The 23049-nt window shown below is 34.7% G+C and overlaps 4 protein-coding genes, 1 long non-coding RNA gene and 1 pseudogene across 7 annotated transcripts; 3 read left to right on the plus strand and 3 right to left on the minus strand.

Moving 5' to 3' along the window:
• The first annotated feature begins 989 nt into the window (after positions 1–989).
• On the plus strand, positions 990–3096 carry LOC9323858 (syntaxin-52). Of its 3 annotated transcripts, none has more exons than XM_021035988.1 (6): positions 990–1102; positions 1595–1816; positions 1938–2143; positions 2227–2327; positions 2409–2453; positions 2695–3096. In XM_021035988.1, exons 2-6 carry the CDS (start codon positions 1599–1601, stop codon positions 2824–2826), a joined length of 702 nt encoding a protein of 233 aa, XP_020891647.1. In that variant the 5' UTR covers positions 990–1102; positions 1595–1598; the 3' UTR covers positions 2827–3096. The 3 variants fall into 3 exon arrangements, with proteins under 3 accessions (XP_020891647.1, XP_020891649.1, XP_020891648.1); XM_021035990.1 differs by having other exon boundaries at positions 2409–2457; positions 2695–2816; XM_021035989.1 differs by lacking the exon at positions 990–1102 and adding an exon at positions 1155–1294.
• A 2524-nt stretch (positions 3097–5620) lies between these two features.
• LOC9323859 lies at positions 5621–7338 on the plus strand. The gene is made up of 3 exons (XR_002333781.1): positions 5621–5915; positions 6774–6823; positions 7094–7338. It is a non-coding gene; the product is annotated as an uncharacterized LOC9323859 (long non-coding RNA).
• A 444-nt stretch (positions 7339–7782) lies between these two features.
• Positions 7783–9408, minus strand: LOC9323860 (metal transporter Nramp1). Its single transcript, XM_021034137.1, has 3 exons — positions 8543–9408; positions 8222–8465; positions 7783–8133 (listed from the first exon to the last, which is right to left on the minus strand). Exons 1-3 carry the CDS (start codon positions 8869–8871, stop codon positions 7867–7869), a joined length of 840 nt encoding a protein of 279 aa, XP_020889796.1. The 5' UTR covers positions 8872–9408; the 3' UTR covers positions 7783–7866.
• Positions 9409–9488: 80 nt separating this feature from the next.
• Positions 9489–14366, plus strand: LOC9323861 (annotated as a pseudogene).
• Positions 14367–15685: 1319 nt separating this feature from the next.
• LOC9323862 (uncharacterized aarF domain-containing protein kinase At1g79600, chloroplastic) lies at positions 15686–18521 on the minus strand. Its single transcript, XM_002889211.2, has 4 exons — positions 18023–18521; positions 17712–17939; positions 16157–17602; positions 15686–16070 (listed from the first exon to the last, which is right to left on the minus strand). The coding sequence occupies exons 1-4, from the start codon at positions 18341–18343 to the stop codon at positions 15942–15944; spliced, it is 2124 nt and encodes a 707-aa protein (XP_002889257.1). The 5' UTR covers positions 18344–18521; the 3' UTR covers positions 15686–15941.
• Positions 18522–18687: 166 nt separating this feature from the next.
• LOC9325321 (sodium/hydrogen exchanger 6) lies at positions 18688–22986 on the minus strand. The gene is made up of 22 exons (XM_021010238.1): positions 22662–22986; positions 22504–22555; positions 22278–22337; positions 22121–22145; positions 21943–22028; positions 21743–21854; positions 21588–21650; positions 21462–21481; positions 21279–21373; positions 20997–21025; positions 20879–20910; positions 20733–20780; positions 20556–20616; positions 20368–20465; positions 20192–20267; positions 20072–20091; positions 19847–19944; positions 19653–19762; positions 19436–19519; positions 19225–19325; positions 19016–19116; positions 18688–18911 (listed from the first exon to the last, which is right to left on the minus strand). Exons 1-22 carry the CDS (start codon positions 22846–22848, stop codon positions 18862–18864), a joined length of 1608 nt encoding a protein of 535 aa, XP_020865897.1. The 5' UTR covers positions 22849–22986; the 3' UTR covers positions 18688–18861.
• Positions 22987–23049: the final 63 nt, after the last annotated feature.

The raw sequence follows: 23049 nt of genomic DNA on the forward strand, positions 1-23049 counted from the left end.
CACCAAATCCACAATTCAAGGTCCCTCGTTTGACTTAACCCTCTCTTCTTGAGATTCGCCTCAAATTTTCTCTTCTTCTCATTTCTTCTCCAAACGAATTACATAAAATATTAAGATAAATACGAATATGATATGAATGGTAACTTTTAATTTCCTAAATTCCATGTAAGATACACGAAACACATAAAAACATTGGATTCTCACGGTAAATAATCTCTTCGTATAACAATTTATGAAACTTACAAGTTTCTGTTGGACCAATATTATCTTATTGAGATGTGCCGTTGCCTTCACGAAGACGTCATGCATTAAACCCATTATTAATGAGCGTTTAATCATATAGAGAGATAGATACCAACATGTTCTGAAACTTATAATGTTATTTTAGAATCCCCACACTACAAAAAAAAAGGTTGAATTAAATCACTTAAATTGTATCACAAAAACTAAGTGATACTATTTTAAATCACTTAAATATAAATGAATTTTAGAAATATTGATACAAAATTATATATTTACATCAATAAATAATCGTTGTATTTACTAATTTGTTATTAGCATCACTTATAAAATAATAAAAATGATACAAAATAAAACATCAATTAAATAAAAGATACAAAAATTAGTATCAATAATAAAATGATGCTAATTAACACACATTCGATTAAAGAAAAACCATGTAGTCTATTTGTATCACAAACAAAAACACGACGTGGGTATATTAAATGGGCCTAAACGTGTACCCGTTTTTGAAATCGACCTATTTAATGTAGAAAGCCCAACAGCGAATAAACCTATTACTATTGTTATGTATTTATACTTTTGAACCCGTAATTTCTTTCTGTTATGTCATCTAAACCCCTAACTTTATTTAATCAGTATTGAATCCAACCTTCTTCAACGAGCGAGCCGTTCGGCAAAACGAGGTCGTTTCATACAGCTGGTATAAAAAAAAAAGGTCCAATTCATTATTCTCTTCAAATAAAAATAAAATCTTCGTTAGATTTTGGACTAATCATTATTTTCGTGCCTGCAAAGTCAGCACGACGATCGCGTTTCGATCATCAAACAATCACAAATCGCGGTGCATAGAATTTAAAGGGTAAGCTTTTCGATTCTTTTCACCTTGTGAATTTAGGTCAATTCCGTCGCTTCTTTGATTTGGGGATTTCTCGGACGCGAAATCTTCCCTGTTTATGAATTTACGAATCATGGGTATCGCCGATTTTGGGTCTCAGTGGCTGACTCTAGTTGCGAATTCTGCTGTCTCAATTTTCTTCCACGCAACAGTAAAGTTTTTATCTTTCCGCCTGAAAAGGTCGAGAGATTTTGTGTCTGTACTGATGCCTAATTTTTCTATCTGAATTGATTCTCTTCATTGTGGCTCGTTAAAAGCTTCCAAATTTGTCGCCTTTTGGTGCAAAGCTCATAAGCCATAACACGGCTTATGGTAATTTTGTTGGGATGTAAGAGATATCAGCTAGTTGCTGCTAGTTTTTAACCCTTTAATTGTTTCTTTTCATGATCAAATACTTATTTGAGCTACTTGAAGATAAGTGTTGCTGGCTTTAATTAGTTAGGGACATGTTTTCAGGTCAATGGCGTCTTCTTCGGATTCATGGATTAGAGAGTACAATGAGGCTTTGAAACTCTCTGAGGATATTAATGGCATGATGTCAGAAAGGAATGCGTCAGGGTTAACCGGGCCTGATGCTCAACGTCGTGCCTCTGCAATTCGAAGAAAGATCACCATTTTGGGGACCCGATTAGACAGTTTACAATCTCTTCTTGTGAAAATTCCTGGGAAGCAGCATGTGTAAGCCATTTGAATATGGTTGCCTGTTAAACTCCCCATATTAGAGAACAATAAGTTTCATGTTGGTCTTGACCTATGTAATTATGGTTTATGTGTATGCATGCAATTTGCTGGTAAACAGTTCGGAGAAAGAGATGAATCGTCGCAAGGATATGGTTGGGAATTTGAGATCAAAAACAAATCAGGTGGCCTCTGCTTTGAATATGTCAAACTTTGCAAACAGAGACAGCTTGCTTGGGCCAGATATAAAGCCAGATGATGCGATCAACAGAGTCTCGGGCATGGACAACCAAGGAATTGTTGGATTTCAACGGCAAATTATGAGAGGTAAGCTGTGGTTTGTTACATTATTCCAGGACCAAAGTAATGATATTGCCTCTGTATTGATTGTATTTTATTTCCATGAGTAGAACAAGACGAGGGACTTGAGAAGTTGGAGGAAACAGTTATGAGTACTAAACACATTGCTCTCGCTGTCAACGAGGAGCTCACTCTGCAGACAAGGCTAATTGTATGTCTCAGGTGTTGTTCATTGCTTTTCCTGTTGATTTTGATTTCTCGTTCTAACGAAATCTGGCTCTCTTCCATGCAGGATGACTTAGATTACCAGGTGGATGTCACTGACTCTCGCTTACGGGTAAGTATATGCTTTGAACAAATTAGTCTCATTAGTCACTAGCTTAAGCTGGTCCATTGATAAGCTAAAGACCAATACGAAGGCAAGGAAGTGATTTTAACAATCCACTGGTCTATTATGTCCAAGAACCTCTCTGTAGTTGCTTTTTTAAATCATAAAAAACAACAATTTCTTAGTTTAATGTGATTCACATCTCGTGTTGGATTTGATGTGGCCTGTTTATGTTTCTTGATGATGACAGCGTGTGCAAAAGAGCCTTGCCGTGATGAACAAGAGCATGAAAAGTGGTTGCTCATGCATGTCGATGGTCTTGTCTGTGCTTGGAATCGTTGGTCTTGCTCTTGTGATTTGGCTGCTGGTTAAGTACCTCTAGTGCCAACATGGTGGCAACTTGTGAAAGCTTATCCTGTTCTCTCAGCCTCTCCTCTGTTCTTAATGGTTGTTTTCTATTCCTTCTTTCGACATTTATGCTCTGGTTTTCTTTTCCTTCCATTGATTCTTCGTCTGTGAGGCAAAGAAGAATACCACTGCGTGTAAGAAACCTTAAGAAGTACATAATCTGTATTACCTTCGTATTGTCCACGAATTGTAAAGTAAGTTTGTCTATATATGGTATGGCTCCTACTTTCAATTAAGAGAACTAGTGGCTAGGACAATGCAGAGACATAATGGTCAAAACGACAATCTATTTTTTTTGTGTGCGAATCTTGATCTCAGTCACATTTGAATCTGTATGGTTAGCCACTTAGCCTTTTAGCTATGTAGGCGCTGCTTCTGATGGGAGTATTGACATTCACCTCCTTTTGGGTGATTTCATTGTTTGATTCCGGATTTGAATATGCATTAAACATCTCTAATATCAATATCAATTTAACTAAATATAAAATGTTAATCAGTTTAACAAAATTGATAGAGAAAAATTTCTTATATAGATTTATATATTTCTATAACCAATATATAGAAAAATTTCGGTTATAACTCGAAATTGTTATAACCAATAAATGGATTCATATAATTTTTTTAAAGACCGATAGGTTTGGGTCGACGTTAACGATTAATCAAACTTTTTTGGTTACATTTTGTTTTATTTCAATACTGTTAAATCAAAAATTAAATGTAAACAACAATTGTCTCATAATTCTCACTATATTGATTATTGGTCCATTTGATATTTCTAATTTCTTTATGTTTAATTTTGTATACGAAAAAAATAGCGTATTGTGACCAAAAAGGTCCAAAACTAGCGTATACGAAAAAACAGGGAAATTGTTTATTGGCATTTATATTATGTATGATTTCAACATAGTTCAATAATCTACTATAGTATTTTCGGAGGGTATCTAAATGCGTTTCCAAACACCCTCATTTTAATTGCTAGCTATCCTTGCAACCAAACAATTCTCACATCTTTTTTGGTAATTAACATTTATCTTGCATTTCCTAAATATGATGATTTAATGCTAATAAACCAAATTTGAATTAATTTCCTAAAACAAATTTGAACAAATATGATGATTTCTACTTTCACTTTTATTTGATAGTATATTTAAATTATTATAAAATACATATAGTTGATAAAATTTTAGATTTTTTTCTACATATGATGTGATTCAAATTTTTAAAAACGAACATATATTACTCAATCTATGAAGGAAAAATATATATGTACAATGTCCCACATCGCCTAAAAAGTTTGGACAATGGTTAAAAGTCATACTATAAAAAGAACCAATATGATTCCGAATACGAGTGAGCTGGAATGTTGATTTATAAGACGTCTAAATTTAAAAGTTTTTTGGGTTTATACCGGTTCTTTATTTTAAAGAATTTAAACTTTTAAAAACTTTCAAAATATTATAAATATTTAAACTTTTAAAAAGTTTCAAATTATTATAAATATTTAAACTTTTAAAAAGTTTCAAATTATTATAAATATTTAATAATTATTTATACTTTATATGAATTTTTAATATTATAAATATTTTATAAGAGGTTTAAGCATTATAAAATGTTTAAAGTATACTATAAATTTTTAATAAAAAATAAAATATTACGGGACGGGTTTGGCTCAATATTAATACGGGACAGTACACCGCGGGTAGGAATGTCAAAATGGGTCAAGATTCATGGTTCAACCCAACTCAAGTCAACCCATGAACCCTAATGAGTTGAAAATTTTGACTCAAATGAGTTATTGAGTCAAATGGGTTGATAGATCAAATGAGTTGGGTTGTAATGGGTCAATGGTTTTAATGGTTTACCCATTTAACCCATCAATTTTTGTTAAATTGAATCAAACCAATTCAAATCTCTAAACCGATTTCAATTTGAGTCTAACCAAAAATTCTAAACCGATTGAATATAGTCTTTAATTTTCCCGCCAAAAATGTGAATACACAATTTTTCCATCAAAATATAAATTCGTGATTTTCCCGCCAAAATTTTTTATAATTTTTAACCAATAACGAAAATATGTAATTTTCCCGCCAAAAAAGTAAATCCGTGATTTTCCCGCCAAAATATTTTATAATTTTTAACCAAAAATGAGAATGTAAAATTTTCCCGCCAAAAACGTAAATCCGTAATTTTCCCGCCAAAACGTAAATCTGTGATTTTCCCGCCAAAATCGTGGTTTTGCGATTTTGGCGGAAAAATGTGGTTTTGTAATTTATGCGGGAACCCGTGATAATGCGGTTTTGGCGGGAAATTATGACTTTGCAGTTTTGGCGGAAAATCCTGGTTTTGCGATTTTGGCGTGAAAACGTGGTTTTACGATTTTGGCAGGAAAACGTGGTTATGCAATTTTAGCAAAAAATGTGGTTTTGTAATATCGGCGGAAAAACGTGATTTTGTGATTCTGACAAGAAAACAGAGTTTTGCGATTTTGACGGAAAAACACGGTTATGTGATTTTAGCGGGAAATCAAAGTTTAAAATATAAATATAAATTAATTTAAGTTAAATACTTTAATTTTTAGCTGGTTTAAATGGATATCCATTTATTTGTGCGAAACCCCATTTAATAATTGGTCTAATTGGGTACCTCATTTAAACCTATTTAATTATTTCTGATAAATGGACTTAAATGAGTTTGTTTTCATATAACATACCAATTTATTAAATGGGGGTTCATCCCCATATTAACATCCATATAGGATCCTGCTATTATATGTCCGAAAACAGTTGAATTTTGGGTTTGCATATATTAAAACATTGGATTTTTTTGGGTTTGCATTTAGTTTCGAATACACGCTATTTATCAAAAAGACGCTCTTTATCAATTTTTAGAGGAAAGAGGTATAAGCGACGAGCTTGCTGTTTTCTTGCATCAGTATATGAAGAACAAAGGTAAAGGTGAGTACGTTCGATGGATGGAGAGCGCTAAATCGTATGTCGAGCAAAAATAGACACCAGCCTGCAGTACCGTAATTCGGTTCCAAAGAATGAAGTGGCCGGTGTGTATGTGAGTATGACTCTCTTTGATTTGGATTTTCTTAGATAAATTCAGTTATATGTTTTTGTTTGCTGGGTTCTTTAGCTTGCAGATTGTGTAAAAACTACCCTATATGCATAATTATGAGCATTGACGGTCATATATTCACATCATTTCAGCGATAATGTCACATGTTTCTGGTGTTGTTTGCTCTGTTGCTTGAAAGTGCCTTACAAAGTTAAGTTAGTAAAATGATGACTTTGTTTTCCACTCAGGAACTTGCTATTTACACTTTTGGCTGATTTGGTGACTTCCAAATCAATTCTAGTGTTCCTTAACAGAGGAGCAACTTAAAAATTTTAATTCTAATCCATAGTGTGGAACTGTGAATTTACAGTGAAACACCAGAAGTTAAAAGGGACAAGCCAGCTAAATCCACATAATTAGTGAAGACATTCCATTAATCTCAGTTATATGGATTAGATATCGAATATGGACTACTATGATTAGAAGTGTTGTTGATTCGGTTTTTAGAAAATACAGTGAAGGTTGTTTAAAAATTCATTTTGGATAGGTTTGTTTATCTGAAGTGATGACTTAACTATTGGATTTTCTGTTCATTTGATTATGATGAAAAGTAATCATATTTAAAAAAGGGCTATTTAACACCTATAAGGCTTCCGTGTATCTAAAATCAAAACGTCATTACCTATCTTTTTCCACTGTGAAGTATGATTTTGGTATCTTCATAAAAAACTTAATCGATGTGACGTATTAGGATCATGTGGGGGATTAGTGAGATAATTATGGTGCATAACAACATGATTCCCGCATCATTAACACTTAACATCTTGATTTGTGGGAAATATTGATTTTGCTTTGTGTTAGGTTTGATTGGCATGTGGTGCAATTCATCAACGTCTGCTTGCCATCTCTAGGTATTGCAGTTTACTCACTTCACACTTCTCTCTTAATTGTTCTATTCAATGTTTTCTATCAAAGATCTCTCAGTGTTGGCTATTGATTCTGTTATATCCGTGTATCTTGTTGCTCAATATGCTCGCCCTAAAATGAAGATCATGGACGCAGTGAGTTATCCGTCTTGTTTGTTATTAAACTGATATTAGTTATTATAGAGATTTCAGTCATGTGTTAGTGTTTGTCCACCATGTTCATTCTGGCCAACATATGCCTCATGATATCCTCAGGAACTTGGAGAGAAGAGGAAAGAAGATGAAAAGAAAGAGAAAGAAGAAGCTCAACATAAGGCGTTAAAAGAAGAAGCAGCAACCATGTCTTACGGCGAGCTAATGGAGATGAAAGAGAGACTGGCAATCAAAATCATTACCAGCTTCAATTTTTTGACAGACGAAAGCAATGCCTAGTGTGAAACTTATTAATACTAAGAAACTATCAATATCATAATGATACGTCGACATGGGACGTAGACACTCTACAAGGTAACATCAGACTGCATGTTGACAATGTCTTGTCTTGGGAGTGTCTCCACGAGAGGAGTGGCTTCTCTGTTTTTCCTCAAGACAAGGTAAGCTATGGACGCTAAATAGATAGCAATACCTGCGAACCCAATAATTCCACAGAAGATGACGGCGACAAGCTTCATATGACTATGGAGAAGCAGCTTGATGAAACTGGTTACTATATAGTATATGTTTATTCCCATGATGAGTAATCCAATAATCCAAGTCAAAGCTGTGATCTGTGGAAAAAAAATAACACATGAAATCAGAGATTGTATTCAATCTTTTTTTCTTTTGTTAAATGTAAATGTGTTTGATTGTGATCACATACCCAGATTGAGTTGACGTGTGAACCCATCTTGGTTTTGCAGCTTGTAAATTTCAAGAGGGGAACCAGCGCGAACGGGAGCTCAAAGGACAAGATCATCTGTTTTAAGATGTCATCAGTTGATGCTTTATGCAGTCGATGTATATATATATATATTTATAGATCAAGATTACTAGATTAGAGATGAGAATGATTGTGTTACCGAGGCAATGATGATTAACTTTCCGGCTCCAGCAGAACCACCAATGAGAGAAACGATTAGACTCGGGATTATAGCTAAACATCGTGTTAGTAAGTTTCTGAGCCATGGCTTGAGTTTTAGGTCAAGAAATCCTTGCATTATGTATTGTCCGGCATAAGTTCCGGTTATCGTCGAGCTCTGACCAGAAGCAAGTAGTGCAATCGCAAATAGCTTTGAGCTCCATTTCCCCAAAACATTCTGTTTGAGAACAGAGGAAGGAAAGCACTTAAATGTTTTGAATCTTAGGGAACGAACAAAATAATTAAGCAGCAAGCAAGCAAATTACCCGGAGCAGAAACGAAGCCTTGTTTAAGTCCAAATTCTCACAATTAGCTCGATCTTCAGGGCTTAAGTTCGGGGCATTACAAACAGCACCACTTACTGATATCACAGAGACGTTTATGAGAAATGCCACCATTAGAGCCAATCCGCTTTCTATCAAGTAAAACCTGCAAGCTTTCTTGATGCCAGTAGTGGAACGAGGGATATTTCTAGAGAGAACCAAGGCCGAGTGGAGGAAGAGATTATGCCTGCGGAACTTAGACGGTGTCAGAAGATTAATCAAAGAATATGATGATGAATAGGGTAAAAGAGAGAGTGAGCTTACGGCATAACCATGGCTCCGAGCAAAGAGATTGCGAGACCAGTTGCACCATTTCCTTTCAGTTGAGGAACAAAGAGACCATGTAGGATTTCTCCTGGGTCGGGCTTTGAGTAGTGAAGCTCAACAAAGAAGCTTATAGCCATTGTGAATACAAGAATTGCAATCAAGAACTCCAACTTTCTCACCTGTAAATCCCACCCATCATAAGAATTGACCATACATAGCACTATGAACAAAACAAGAGATGCAACTGTCAAAATTACACTACCCCGTATTTTTGAATTTTGAGAAGAACCATAGTACTTAAGCCTGTCAGAGGCACACCAATCCATACCGGCATGCTAAAGAGCATGTTCAGAGCAAAAGCGGTTCCGATTACTGTAAAAGAAAACACATATTATATATATGGCAATTAGTATTATACAGAGAGAAAAATATTGAATCACAGTAACAAAAGAGTAAAGAAGTGTTGATGCCTTCAGGTATGTCACAAGCGACAACTGCAATTTCTGCAATGATCCATAACATAAAGTTTGGAACCTTTGGGTACTCTGATCTACATTGCTCAGCTAAATGTTTTCCTGTGATCATGCATGTAACGGAATTTAGTAAACAGTGATCATAAAACTAAAATCAAAGAGCAAGTATTTGTGGTTGAATGAGTTAGTTAACCTGTGACAACACCTAGATTAGCAGCCAGAGACTGAATCACAAAAGACGCACATGAGGCCAACAATATGATCCAGAGTAACTGTTTTCACAAAGAAAATCAAGACTTTGAAAATTGCAAACTATAAGGTAAATTTGAAAAACAGACGGTTGGAACGCACCTCATATTTGTACTGTGCTCCAGCTTGCATATCAGTCTCAACTGCAAAAAAAAAATTAATTAATTAAGTCGGGTGGAAATAGAATTAAGGAAAAAGGCAAGAAAAAAGAAAAAGAAATAATGGTTAATCGAAACCAGGTAGCATTACGAGAACGTAACTGAGATATTCCAGATTTTTTAATATGTGTTAACAAACAAGATATATAACCCGCATGATTTAAATAATATTGGGACCATTAGTTTGTTTCACTAACCAGTTAGAGAAAAACCATAAGCTGCTTAGGCTGTAGATTTAAGATATTAACTAGAATTTGACCGGGAAAATATATCTCTTATTTAAGTTAAATAATTATATATAATGTGAATGTTTTATTTTTATATATCTGTGAGTTATTATTTTAGTTTGTGATACTTATTCAAATTGAATCATTCTAATTTAATTGTGAATTTTGACATAGCCTTTGTACGTTTATCTATTTTTTTTATTTGGATAGATTTAGATCTCCTTTGAATTAATATATACCCGATTTTTTAGTTTAATTGTTAAGCTAATTTTAACAAACAATATAAATATTGGTTATATTAAATAAGATTTTGAAATAAAAATTCTACCAAACCAAGATTGTTTGTTTCTGTAAATATATTTCGAAATAATTATATTAGGAAACAGAGATTGTTGGTTTTTTGGAGATAATTTTCGAAATAACTATATTTCCAAATCTAGAATCTGTTGTTATATTAATTGTGATTTTAAAATAAGAATATTACCAAACCTAAATTTATCTAGATTATTTTCGTTATATTAATTATGATTTCAAAATAAGAATATTACCAAACTTAGATTTTTGGTTTCTTTAAATATTATTTCAAATTAAAGAACTTAACAAACCTAGATTGTTGGTTAAATTTTAACGATTTTAGAACTTAAATAACCGAGATTTTTGGTTAGCATTATAAATGAAATTAAAACTTGTATCCGAAATCATGATTTTGGGTTAGAAATAAAACATATTTACAAAACTTAGCTTTTATTGTGCAAAAATTAATCAATTCTCAAAGTCAGAAATAAAACAGATCTAAAAAACAAAAAACAAATCAATTCTCATTTAAACAGTTTTTGTATAATTGATTACTTTTTTTTTAAAAGATCCTATTTAAATATCATCTAATAAATTTTTTGATAAAAATAAAAATAAACACATTTAAAAAAATTGATCTTACAGTTTCCAGGATCAATATATGCGATTGCAACAAGAAATCCAGGGCCTATGTTATTCTGCAAATGTACGTGTAGAAAAAAGTTAGAATATTATAAAGGGAAAGTTACTAGATTAACCCAAATTATGAGTTTAATTACTAGAATGTCTCAAAAAATTTAGGGGTTAAATGAGTTATTTTCATGACCATAATACCCTTTCTTTCTTTGTTAGGAATTAAAAAAAAGTCAAAAGTACCCTTAAATATATTTAAAAAACTTGGTGAAAAAAATTTGGAAAAAAAAAATTATTTGAAAAATCTGCTGGGTTAGTTGTGACAGGTTTATTTACCATGACAGACTTATTTTTCTATGACAGATTTTTTGCGACAGATTTTTTTTCTCTTACATACTTACTTAAAATAGGTTACGACAGATATTTAATTTGTAGCAGATTTTTTTCTCACGACAGACTTATTTTATGATGACACCACATACTTTCGTAATTTTGACAGATTTATTAAAATGTGTGGCAGATTTATTGTTTTAGTGGCGTCAGACTTATAGTTTTCGAGAAAAATCTGTCATAATATAGAAGATCTGTTATTAAAAATATAATTACTAGTTTGACTTATTAGTGATAACAGATTTATTTTATGTTATGACAGTTTTTTTTTTCTTAACAAAAATCTGGAGTGTGATAGCAGATTTGTTATATAAAAATATAAATTGCTAGAATGACATATACTCACAACCGAAATATTTTATGTTATGACAGATTTTTTTTATATTATGACAGATTTCAGATAGACTATAAAAAAATCTGTCGTATGATGACAGTTTTATTGATGAAAATAAAATTTTAATCTGCACAATAAGGTAATGACAGACATATTCTTATCGCGACAGACTTATTTATAATAGATGGTTCATGTGTGGATATCTCCTTGTTAATATATGATAAAAATAATTTTTTCTTCGTTTTTATATATTTTTTCTTTTTAATTTTTTTTTTGTATTTTTTTTGTTTTATTTTTTTTGTTTTTTTAATTTTTTTTGTTATGTATTTTTTTCATTTTAATTTTTTTGTCGTTTTGTAATTTTTTTTATTTAATTTAGTTATTATATGTTAATTATTTTATTTTAATTGAATTGAAAATAAAATGGGTAGTTGTTTTCTTTTTGTTTTTTATTTTTTAATTTTTTTCAATTTATATATATTTTTCATTTGTATTTTTTATTTTTTTCAATTTTCGTTTTTTGGTTTTATAATTTTTTTTTGTATTTTTTAATTTTCTATTTAATTTAATTATTTTATTTTAATAGAACTGAAAATAAAATTGGTATTTGGTCTTTTAACACAAAATTTGTGTTATTTTAGTAAACCACAATATTTGGGTATTAATCTAGTTATTTTTCTCTAAATTTGAGTCAAACTAGGTAATTTTCAGTTTTATAAACTAGAAAAACTTTAAGAAAATTAAGTAAGAAAACTCAACCTTTTTAACAGTCGTCATTATTTGGAATTTCTCTTCCTTCTTTTTTTTTTTTTTTTTGGTGCACGAGTTGGATTGATAGATATGTATAGAGAGTGTGAGATATTGAAGAGACTATAATGTTAGATCAAGAGAAAAGATAAATATATTTATGACAAAATATATATATGTTAATTAACAATTTTATCAATTACGAACAACATCTCCTAATATATCTAATAACCTTATAACCTTTTTCCCAACAACTCTAAATAATATTAATTTACGAACAAACCTTATATATTTTATCGGAATATATTGGTATATTCTTCTTTTTTCTAACAACAAAATCTAAATTATTTATTTTACCTTTATTTTACGTATATAAGATTTCGATTTTACTACCTAACAACAACCTTTATATATTACCTTTCTAATAATTTTCAGAAGTGGAAGTAAATTATACGGAAACACCGTTGCTTTCGTCCAACAATCATGGGCCTGATGTTCATAATCCAAAGTTAACCGGTTTGGTTTCTTCAATGAAATCGAAATTCCTTACGGATTTGCCACAAAAACTTCGTTCCAAAATCGATCCGGAGAACCCTTTGCACCTTGATGTCGCCAAAACCGTAGGCCTCAAAAGAGGCAAGTATCAAAGTTTCTGACTATATAAGTTAGATTATAATATTGTTACAAGATACTTATTGAAAAAAAAAGAAAATTGTTACAAGATTCACAACTACTAAACCAAGAATGTTAATTATAAACTGATTCTTAAAGGTGAAAAGGAGTACTACGAAAAACAGTTGGCAACCCTCCAATCATTTGAAGATGTAGAAAGTTTCTTAGCTCGACCAGATGAGTATACCATCGATAAGAAGAAGAAGATCGAGCTGAGAGAGCTGCACAAGAGTTTGCCATGCAAATCTCCAATTGGGCTAACATCTTTTTACTTGCTCTCAAGGTGTGTACCTTTATCCATTGAAACATTTTATAACATTTTTAAATGACGTGTATCCATCTGATGTTCTATAATGTGTAGATATATGCTACGATAAAGAGTGGATCCATAGCAATTAGAGCATCAACACTAGACTCTTTGCTTGATCTAATGGCTGGAGGAATTCTATGGTTCACGCATGTGGCTATGAAGAACTTTAATATCTACAAATATCCCATTGGAAAGCTTAGGGTACAACCTGTTGGAATCATTATCTTCGCCGCTGTTATGGCCACTCTTGGTATATATTTTATCGTTTTCCATAAATTATACAACTCTAAACTATATCTCATAAGTTTCTTTATGAAAATGTAATGCTAAATTAACCATATACATATGTGTAGGATTCCAATTGCTTCTTGTGGCAGCTGAACAATTATTTACAAATGTACCTTCAGAAAAAATGAATCATGACCAATTGTGTTGGTTATATTCAATCATGCTAAGTGCAACCGCTATTAAACTCGTCCTATGGATATACTGTAAAAGCTCAAGAAATCATATTGTTCGCGTATACGCAAAGGTAATAAATACGCATATGTATTCTTATAAATTCATGTAAAATGGAGATTAATTGATGATGGTTTGATATAGGATCATCAGTTTGATGTGGTGACAAATATTCTTGGATTGGTCGCTGCTGTTCTTGGGAATGCCTTGTATTGGTGGATTGATCCATCTGGTGCTATTCTCTTAGCAATCTACACTATAATCAATTGGTCTGGGACCGTTATAGAAAATGCAGGTAATAAGTAATTTTTACATTTCGTCGTACCGTTAAACCTAATAACAATACTTGAGATTTTCACTAAGCTTTTGTTTTCTATATATGTAGTCTCGTTGATAGGACAATCAGCTCCTCCGGAAGTATTGCAAAAGCTTACGTACCTAGTGTTACGACAAGGAGTGGATAACAATAAACATGTGGACACTATTCGTGCATATAGCCTTGGCGTTCTGTACTTTGTCGAGGTCTATGCATATTAATCTCGCAATCATTTACTTGAAAACGTCTACATAGTTACAAGTTGGAAATACTCTAGCACTAGTTACACTTGAACATTGCATTATTCATCACAAAACATTTGAAGATCATGTGATTAGAAACGATTGTAGAGTTAAGTATAAATAATATTATGTTTTGGCAGGTGGATATAGAGCTTCCAGAGGATATGTCATTGAAGGAAGCTCATGAGATTGGTGAGGCAATGCAGATCAAGCTTGAAGACCTTCCAGAAGTTGAAAGAGCTTTCGTACATATCGACTTTGAGTGCCGTCATAAGCCTGAGCACTCTGTTCGTTTAACAATTCCAAACGATCTGTGAATATATATATATATATATATATATATATATATATATATATAATATATTTCATTGCTTGTTATTTTTGTTGCTTTCTTTAATTATCATGTACTATTTGACATCTGCAACTTGATATATTGTAGTATGAGTCTTTTTATTTCCTACGGAATTTTAAATTCCCGTTTAAAAACTAATTTGAAAAAATCAGTTGTCTTGACTTTTGAGCTTTAGATATCCACCTCATGAAAAGTTCATTTATCATAAGAAAATGATCTTGTATATCGTATACCCAAGCTATCAAAGTTTTGGAAGTCAACTCAGGTATTATATGTATTGTCGAAGGTATATATATATATATATATATATAATACCAGTCAAACATGAATTAGGATATATATTAGGATATGTAATTATAGTAGTAGATGACGTCTATCCATCACATGTTCTTTAGTGGATCCATAGCGATTACAACATCCACACTCAGACTCTTTGCTTGGTCACGCAAATATCTATCTTCACATGTTCACGGACCTAAAGCTAGCTAGCTCTCCTCTACCCGTTATTATTATTATTTTTTAACCCATCAAATCTTTTGAAAAAAAAATACAAAGTAACTTTCGAATTTTGAAAGAAAAAAAATGGTTATTTAAAAATTTGACCACAGATAAAACGGACATGGGCTCCTTAAAATAGGCCCGAAAGACTATTTTATTTATTTTAGCAAAAACAGCAATTTCCGCATGCTTTATAGTCCAGGGATTTCGGGGAGGTGGCGTCGACGCGCTTACTATGTCGAGTGGGTAAGACACTTGGATTTCACTGCTGCGCAACAACGCGCTTCACATCTGGGCAGACGTTATTATACTGCCCATTGGGCTAGAAGAAGCTTAGTTTTCAGATAATTATAGGCCCGTAAAATTAAAAAAATGCCCAATAAGCCTTCGATGGCATGCTGAATCATCGTCATAAATTTATCAATTTTGATTCTTATTGATTTCTGGTGTCTCCTCTAATTCTGTCAGTCGAGGGAATTTGGTAATTGAAGATGCGGTGTAGAAGCATTTTTTTCGTATTCCCTGGATTAGTGTAATTTTGTTTTGCCCATTACATTGGTTTCCTAATGTAGTAATCATGTAGATCCTGGATAATGTCTATAAGTGAAAGTAGGTTCTCTGGCATTAAGGTTTTAAGAGAGAAGTGAGCTCAAAAATTGCGTTTTTTTTTGTTTCTTTTGATGAACATTGTTTGTCTCTGCAAATAATAGGACAAGCTCGAGCTCGATGCAGTAAATCAGAAAAGAGAAACTTACACAGAGCCCTCCCTACAACAGTAAAAGGATATGAGCACAAGCCCTTGAGTTTTTGGACTGTACATTGCTCTACTGTGTTGAGTGTATCATACTGTTAAATCCCACAATTTTGCAATCATATGCTTACTTTGTGGAGCCATCTCTCATCGGTCATATTTTTTACTAGTAAAATACAAAGAGAAAGAATGATACTATATTACTGTAACTGTAACATGAAGCAATTCTGTGGTTTGCGAGTATCTCGCCTTAATATACAATTTACCATTTCACTGAGAAGAAAAGAGGACCTATGGTGTTGGTGCAGAAGATGGTGTTGTGGCTCGAAGAAGTTGTTGCAGAAACCGAGCGGCAAGACGTTGGCCTACACCGCCTGCAACACGTCCTCCAAGTCTTCGTGCCTCTGGTTGTTGTAACACCTGATTTTAACAAAATAAGAGTTTCTTTAGCTCATCAATCAATTATGTTGTGTATCAGTCTCAGTGCACAAGATCAATAAAGTCACCTGTAGTATTGGTTGCAAAATAGCAGGATCAAAGCTTTCTGAAGATTGAAGAAGGCCCCAGATTCTAGAAACCTGATCCCGAAGCTCAAGCGTACTTTGAAGTTCCGTGGTACTCATCGTAAGAGGGCCATTTCCATTTCCATTGAAGACAAGAGATCTCAGAAACTCAGGAAGGGAATTGTATGTATCAACAACAGTGCCCAGCGCAATTGCTTCACTGACTCGTACAGCTTCCTTAATTACTAACAGTCGAAGCTCTTCACCATTTGGATCCAGCAACAGCTTCAAAACTGGTTGTAGAGCATCCTTTGCCGAGAAGTCTCTATCTTTACTTCCCTGTTGTAGAAGGTTCTCGAGTCTATTCCACCTAAATTTTCCATCTTTGAATAGAAGCTCGATAAGGGCATCTCTTAGATACGGGTTTGGATCAGTGAGAAGCCTTTTGGCAAAATACGGGTATGAAGCAGCTAGCACTTTGAAATTAGGATCTGCGTAAAGTGCCAAACCTTCAAGCACAGTAAGAGACCTCAAAATCAAAGCATAGTAGGCCGGGACATTGAATGGATACTGGTAGAAGACAGCACCTAGACCATCAACCAAAGTTTTGAAATTGAGCTCGCTCACGGTATAATTAAGTGCATCGTCAAAGAAGTCTCTGAGAGCTGGTACGATGGGAGTAACATCCACATCAGGAGACAAGAACTTCAGAGCATAGTAATCGCGGGCCATGGCTTCATAATCTCGGTTCACTAAATGGACAACATGACCTATGATTGCAAATCTAGCTTCCTCTGGTGTCTCACTCATCATGCCAAAGTCTAGAAAGGCAAGTTTTCCATCAGGTGTTGCCAAGAGATTACCAGGATGAGGGTCAGCATGGAAAAAGCCATACTCCAAGAGTTGCCTTAGGCTACACTGGATTCCTGTATTCACGAGATCCAGAACCTTCAATCCCTGACTCTCAATGGCAAGTTGCTCATTCAGTTTAGTTCCCTCAACCCACTCCATTGTTAGCACCTTGCGGCTCGTGTAATCCCAGAATATATCAGGAACAAGAACATCTGCTTTATCAGCATACAGTTTTTTAAACCTTCTGGCATTTTGGGCCTCCTGGACGTAGTTTAGCTCCTGATAAACTCTGCAGGCAAACTCATCGATAAGGGTAAGGACGTCGGTAGTGATGAAGTCTACATACTTGTTAATGAGTTTACCAACTCCTCTAATAAGGTAAAAATCAAGGCCAATGGCTTCTTCGATCCCAGGGCGTTGAACTTTGACAGCAACAACCTGACCTGAATACCTCAGCTGAGCTTTGTAAACCTGGCCAAGACTAGCTGCTGCGATTGGCTCAGGGGATACAGACGAGAAAATGGACTCTAGAGACAAATCCAAGTCTCTCTCAATGCAAGCAAATGCCTCTGCATCAGGGAAGGTAGGCAAAGCATCCTACTTAGGCACTCAAACACATAATATAGAGAAAGTTAGAGATGTTCTCTTACCTATTTCAAACAAAAGTTTCTTAATTACATAAAATAGAGAGAGGAAAGAGGAGAACCTGAAGCTCTGCAAGTTCTTCAAGGTAATCGGGTGGACAGAGGTCGGGTCGGGTGGACAAACCTTGACCCAATTTAACAAAAGTAGGTCCGAGACGAGTGAAAATCCGACGGAGCTCACCAGCTCTCTTCTTCATGTTCTTCTCTAAGTTGCCTTGCTTCTGATCAATCCCCAATTTCAAAGCGAAACCACCCAAAGCTCCCAATATCTCCAAACTTCTCCGCAAAGCCTAAGTCCCAAGAATTGAGCTGCGTCTCTCAGTATATCATTTACAAAAACTTGAAAACTCCAAAAACTGAGCAAGTAGCTAACCTTGAAAGGCTGAGAGCCATGTTTCCTGGCGATGAGCTCCGGAGAATAAATAGAAGCATCAACAGCACGACCCAAAGCTCGTGCCTCAGCTTGAAGATCATCCGCGAGATCAGCTCGTCGGTACTGCACAACGGACGTCGTAGTCGGTCTCGATGCCGCTCCATCTTCCTTAGGCCTAGCTTGAACCAGAGCCGCACGCGCCAATCTCCTCCGATTGACTGAGAAAAACTTGGATTTTCCGACATTTCTTTTCGAATTGCGTAACGAAAGACCATCACCGACTAGAGTTAAACCCAGCGACTGACCAACCACGAGGCTCATCGTGTAACTCGGCGAAAATCAGATAGAGAAGAAAGAAGAAATAAGAAAGAATTCAGATTGTGATTGCCCAGCCAGTAACAGCCATGAAAGAAGAACAAGAGAGAGAGAGAGATTAGAAGCGGTTTTGGTTACTTACTTCGGTCCACACTTTTGGCGTGCCGTGACGTTCTCTATTTTTTTTTTTTTAATAATAATTCAACCCAAACAAACACGACTACCATAAGAGTTTTAAACTAACAAGCACGATAGGTTTTAAACTATCCCACGATTCTTGTTAGTTTAAAACTAACACGACCAGCCATGGCCTTTCTTTTTTCCTTTTTTTTTTTTTTTTGTGTAGGTAATTAGTTTCAACCTAACGATATCCATTGAGGTTTAAACCAAACAACACAGTCCCATATTATAGAGAAACCTAGCTACAACAAATCCTTTGTCACTACTTCCTCCCATACATCCACTTTGTTTTATGTACATATATATGCCGCTGAAAAAACTATTAGATTTCTTGTCTCCGAAACTTAGCCGCGGTTATTTACACTTCCTCTTCTAGTAAATGGTATTCGCTCTTCTGCAAAACCCAATTGTAAATTTCATGGTTTTTGCATGCGAAAAATAACAAATAAAGCATATGTAGTAGTGAAACAAGATATCAGAAGTATATTATGTTGTTACCATGGTGTTGCTCAATGTTACCCTCATCATCATAATCTCCGTTGTTACTTGTGAAGAACGGTGTTAGGTAGTTCCTATCTAGTTCTGTGAATGATGCCGCACTGCATACAACAACAAAACAATAAACACAAATGGGATTCTTTTCTTTTAACAGAAACTTGAAAGCCCAACAAAATATGTTGTGAGGCGTTAGTTGATCAGTCATTTACCTCTTATGGAGCTCTCTTAGTTTTGTCCTGAATCCACTTCCTGGCGGTGTATCTTCATCATCATAACTATTCATAAAACGACTGTTCACCACCTCAAAGCCCTGACAATAAACATATCAATCATGTCGTTTTCCACACCAAGAGACCGAGACATTAACGTTATCTTTAGGAGTCTACGTAAATGTCTCATATATATATTCAGTTGACTTACATCACCTAAGGATGTATCGTGGCTATCACCTACTACCTCTAGGGCTTCAAGCATTGTACCAGTGGATCCTCCAATCAGCAACACCTGCAATCATTTCCAGTAGCATCAAGGATCACATAATAAGCAATATAGTTTGGCTCAGCTGTCAGCAACATAAACCTTTGATCAGGACGCTCAGTTTAAAGAAAACTGTAATTCCTAAAGAAGGATGGATTACCGTCAGAACAACAATGGCTGTAGTTGCAGTAAATATAGTTTGACCATGTCCTTCTGGGAGATCGTGAACAGATTGTAGAGCAAGAGCAAAAGCCATAGCACCTCGAAGTCCTATGCAATCCACATGTCTTTGTTAATTATTACTGATTAATTGAAAACAATAACTACTTAAGGAAACACAGAGCAGTATCTTACCACTGTACCAAAGTGCTTTTTGATGCGTCATTGGTATTTTCCTATGAGCAGGTCGTGCCAGATTGACCAAATATCCACAACCAAACACATTAGCTGCCCTGAGTAAGACAAATATGCCAAAGAGTAACAGTATCAGACATCAAAAACAACAGCAGAAAAAGAAATACTGTTCGGAAATAAATACATGTACTTATACAGATCATGTAAGTGAAACAAAAAGAATACCTTGCTATTACGATAAATAACTGAGGTTCGTCACCAAGGATAAAAAGAAAGTTAAGGAACAACATATAAACTAAGGAAATAATTGAATTTCAATGCAGTAAAACTTGAGTAAGAGGATACAATAGAGAATAAGATGAATCCCAAGTGTGACCAACTATGCTTTTCCATGGCAATATCAAAACCCATGTAGATGAACCTGCAGATTTGATCATTTGAAAATAGAAGGTCACGTCATTGACGCAAATTACAGAAACCAACTATTAATATGCATGAGAAAATAAGAATTAAATACATACACAAAAGTCTCTGCCAGTGAAGATATCAGATGGAAAAATGCAGACACAAATCGCTGAGAATTTGCAGACAAGTTTGAGTAGGTATAATGTTTCATGACCTGGAAGGCACAGGCAGTTTCCATTACACTACTTTACTTTTGGCCGAAAATCATTACACATAGAATTCATATAATTAAATGACAACTCACAATCCCTGTAAATAGGATCGATACGATGCCAGATAGACTGAGACCTTCAGCAAGCATGTATCTAGCACAAACAAAACAAAGTTAACAAACTGCACATTTCTATGTGAGTGAAATATAGGAGACACATAGCTAATATAGAAGACACATAGCTAATATAGAAGAGAAGAGTTTTATTACGAGAAATATGGAAAAAGCACGAAGAGACAGCACTCCAAGTTCTGTAGACTGGAAGAAGGAGCGAGTGAATCAGAATAAAATCTTTCATTGCTGACCATTAGAACCCGAAATAAAGAAATTTTCAAACACAGACTACAGTCACTCACTTGTCAACATCCAGTCCTGCATACTTGAATAGGTGCTTTGCATTAAGGCTAACAACTCGTCTATGTGTATGGAATGAAGTGAAATGTTTCAGAAGAATCTAAAACACAAAAAGGATATTAGAGCAGAGGTGAATCCAACTCCAACGCCTGCAGATGCACATAGTTTTTTGTTAATAACCCACAGAGCAAAATATAAGAATATATAATGGCATAAGAAAGTCAAATTTAGTATGATATTCATATGCTATATTTCTTAGGTTAAAACTTGTTCATAAGAATCATAACGTCGAATTTTATTAGCAGCATTCTCAAACTCAAACACTACCAAGCCGTTTCAAGTTGAAAGAGCCAAAGTATGCATGAAATATAGGGACAGAGAAAAAGTATGATTAAAGCAAACCTGCCGACATTGAACCGACAAACGTTTCGAGAAACCTGACTATCACCATAAAGAAATTCTGTCCAGAGGAATGACTTCTCACCAAGGACATTGTCCTGCATCCCAGTTTATTTATAGCCTTGTTAAAATACCTTACCTTCTGAATATCGTGTTTCAAACCCTATTTTGAATTAGCTAACAGACCTGTACAGAGATATCGCCATCTGCCAAAAGCAACATAAGAAAGAGAAAGACCTGATAAGTAATGACATTTTTCATCCTAATATATACATAGAAGGAATCAGAAATCCCTTCACAAAAACTACTTACAGCATCATTTAAAACTGATTCTCCAAACACCAAGGCATACAAATTTACATCTGAACCAAGTTCCTGCCAAAAAATACAGTAGTAAGAAGTGGTTGAAAACTACTATCATTAAAAAAATAGTGAATATATCCCCGTATAGCAGTGAAAGAAAGTACCTGAAATATCGACAATACAGTGACAGGATCAGTGGCTGAGATAAGAGAGCCAAACATGAGACACTCGACGAATGGAAGTCTGTACATGAGAAACATCACACCGCCAAGGTACCTTCAAAAGAAAAAAGCATTTATGAATAATGGAAAGAGGACCTTTTCCGTCAACAAAGATAAGCCATTCACAAGACAGAGATACTAACACTAGCACTCCAGTAACCATGGAAGCTACAAAAGTTCCAAGAACTGAAAAAGTGACAATGGCTCCAAAGTTTGAAAAGAAAGGTTTCTGCATAAAACCCAGCAACAACGTAAGCAAGGATGCAATCTCTGATGGTAAAACAAGAAAACCATAAAGACATGAGAGGTCTCTGCACTTACAGGTTGTAGACTGAAGCCTGACTGGGTGCAAACAAGTAGGTCAAGGAAAACAACATAGTATTTTGTAGCCAAGTTGTGATTCATTGAAAAGATTATGTAACACTGAGGCGTAATTAAAACTAAAGGCAAGAACATTCAAACTCGATTTTAAGGATATAATATGATGGGAGGCAGCAGAAACAGAAAGAAGAACTCGTCGTGGAAATTGAACCATGTCCTGCAGAAAAAGCAAAATCGATTAGCATTGAAGAACACTTACATACATATATACACATATTCGTGTATGTAATGAGTGAGTAATTTACAATCCTTTGAGTTTCCAGGTCAATGGAGGAAAGGACAGAAAAATACTAAAAAAACTGAAGAGAAGAAGTTCAACGAACCTTATGCTAGTCTCCGTGTTCGAGATGTTCGCTAAACCACCAACGATCAGCCCTAAAATTCGACAAATTTCACAAGGAATCAAACAAAACAATCGATGGAAAACGAAAAGGACGATCGCAATGCAAAGGAGGAGTAAGAAGAAGACGAGAAAACAAACCGATTAGGAGAGAAGCACTAGCTTCAGGTAGATAATAGAACTTATGACGGCGAAGGACATGACCGAGTACAAAAGAGAGGACGAGCATCATGATCTGAAGCAAAATACCGACTCCGGCGGCTTGCTGCTGCTTCTCTTGACCTTGCGGGTCGTGAATCGCCGGCGAAATCTGCAGCTCCGACGACATTACGCCTCGACGGAATTTAAAAAAAAAACTAGGGTTTCTATCAGTGGTACGTCGTCTTCGTCTTCGTCGTCTTTGTTCAAAGAGAGAGAGAGAGAAAGAGAGAGATTCACGAAACGGGAACTCGTGAGATAGACTTCTTCTTCTTCTTCTTCCTTTGTGAGGACGCATTTTCCTTTTTATAGGAATCTGCGTCCCCACTGC

The sequence above is a fragment of the Arabidopsis lyrata genome (assembly GCF_000004255.2).
Source record: "Arabidopsis lyrata subsp. lyrata unplaced genomic scaffold ARALYscaffold_2, whole genome shotgun sequence".
NCBI lineage: Eukaryota > Viridiplantae > Streptophyta > Magnoliopsida > Brassicales > Brassicaceae > Arabidopsis > Arabidopsis lyrata.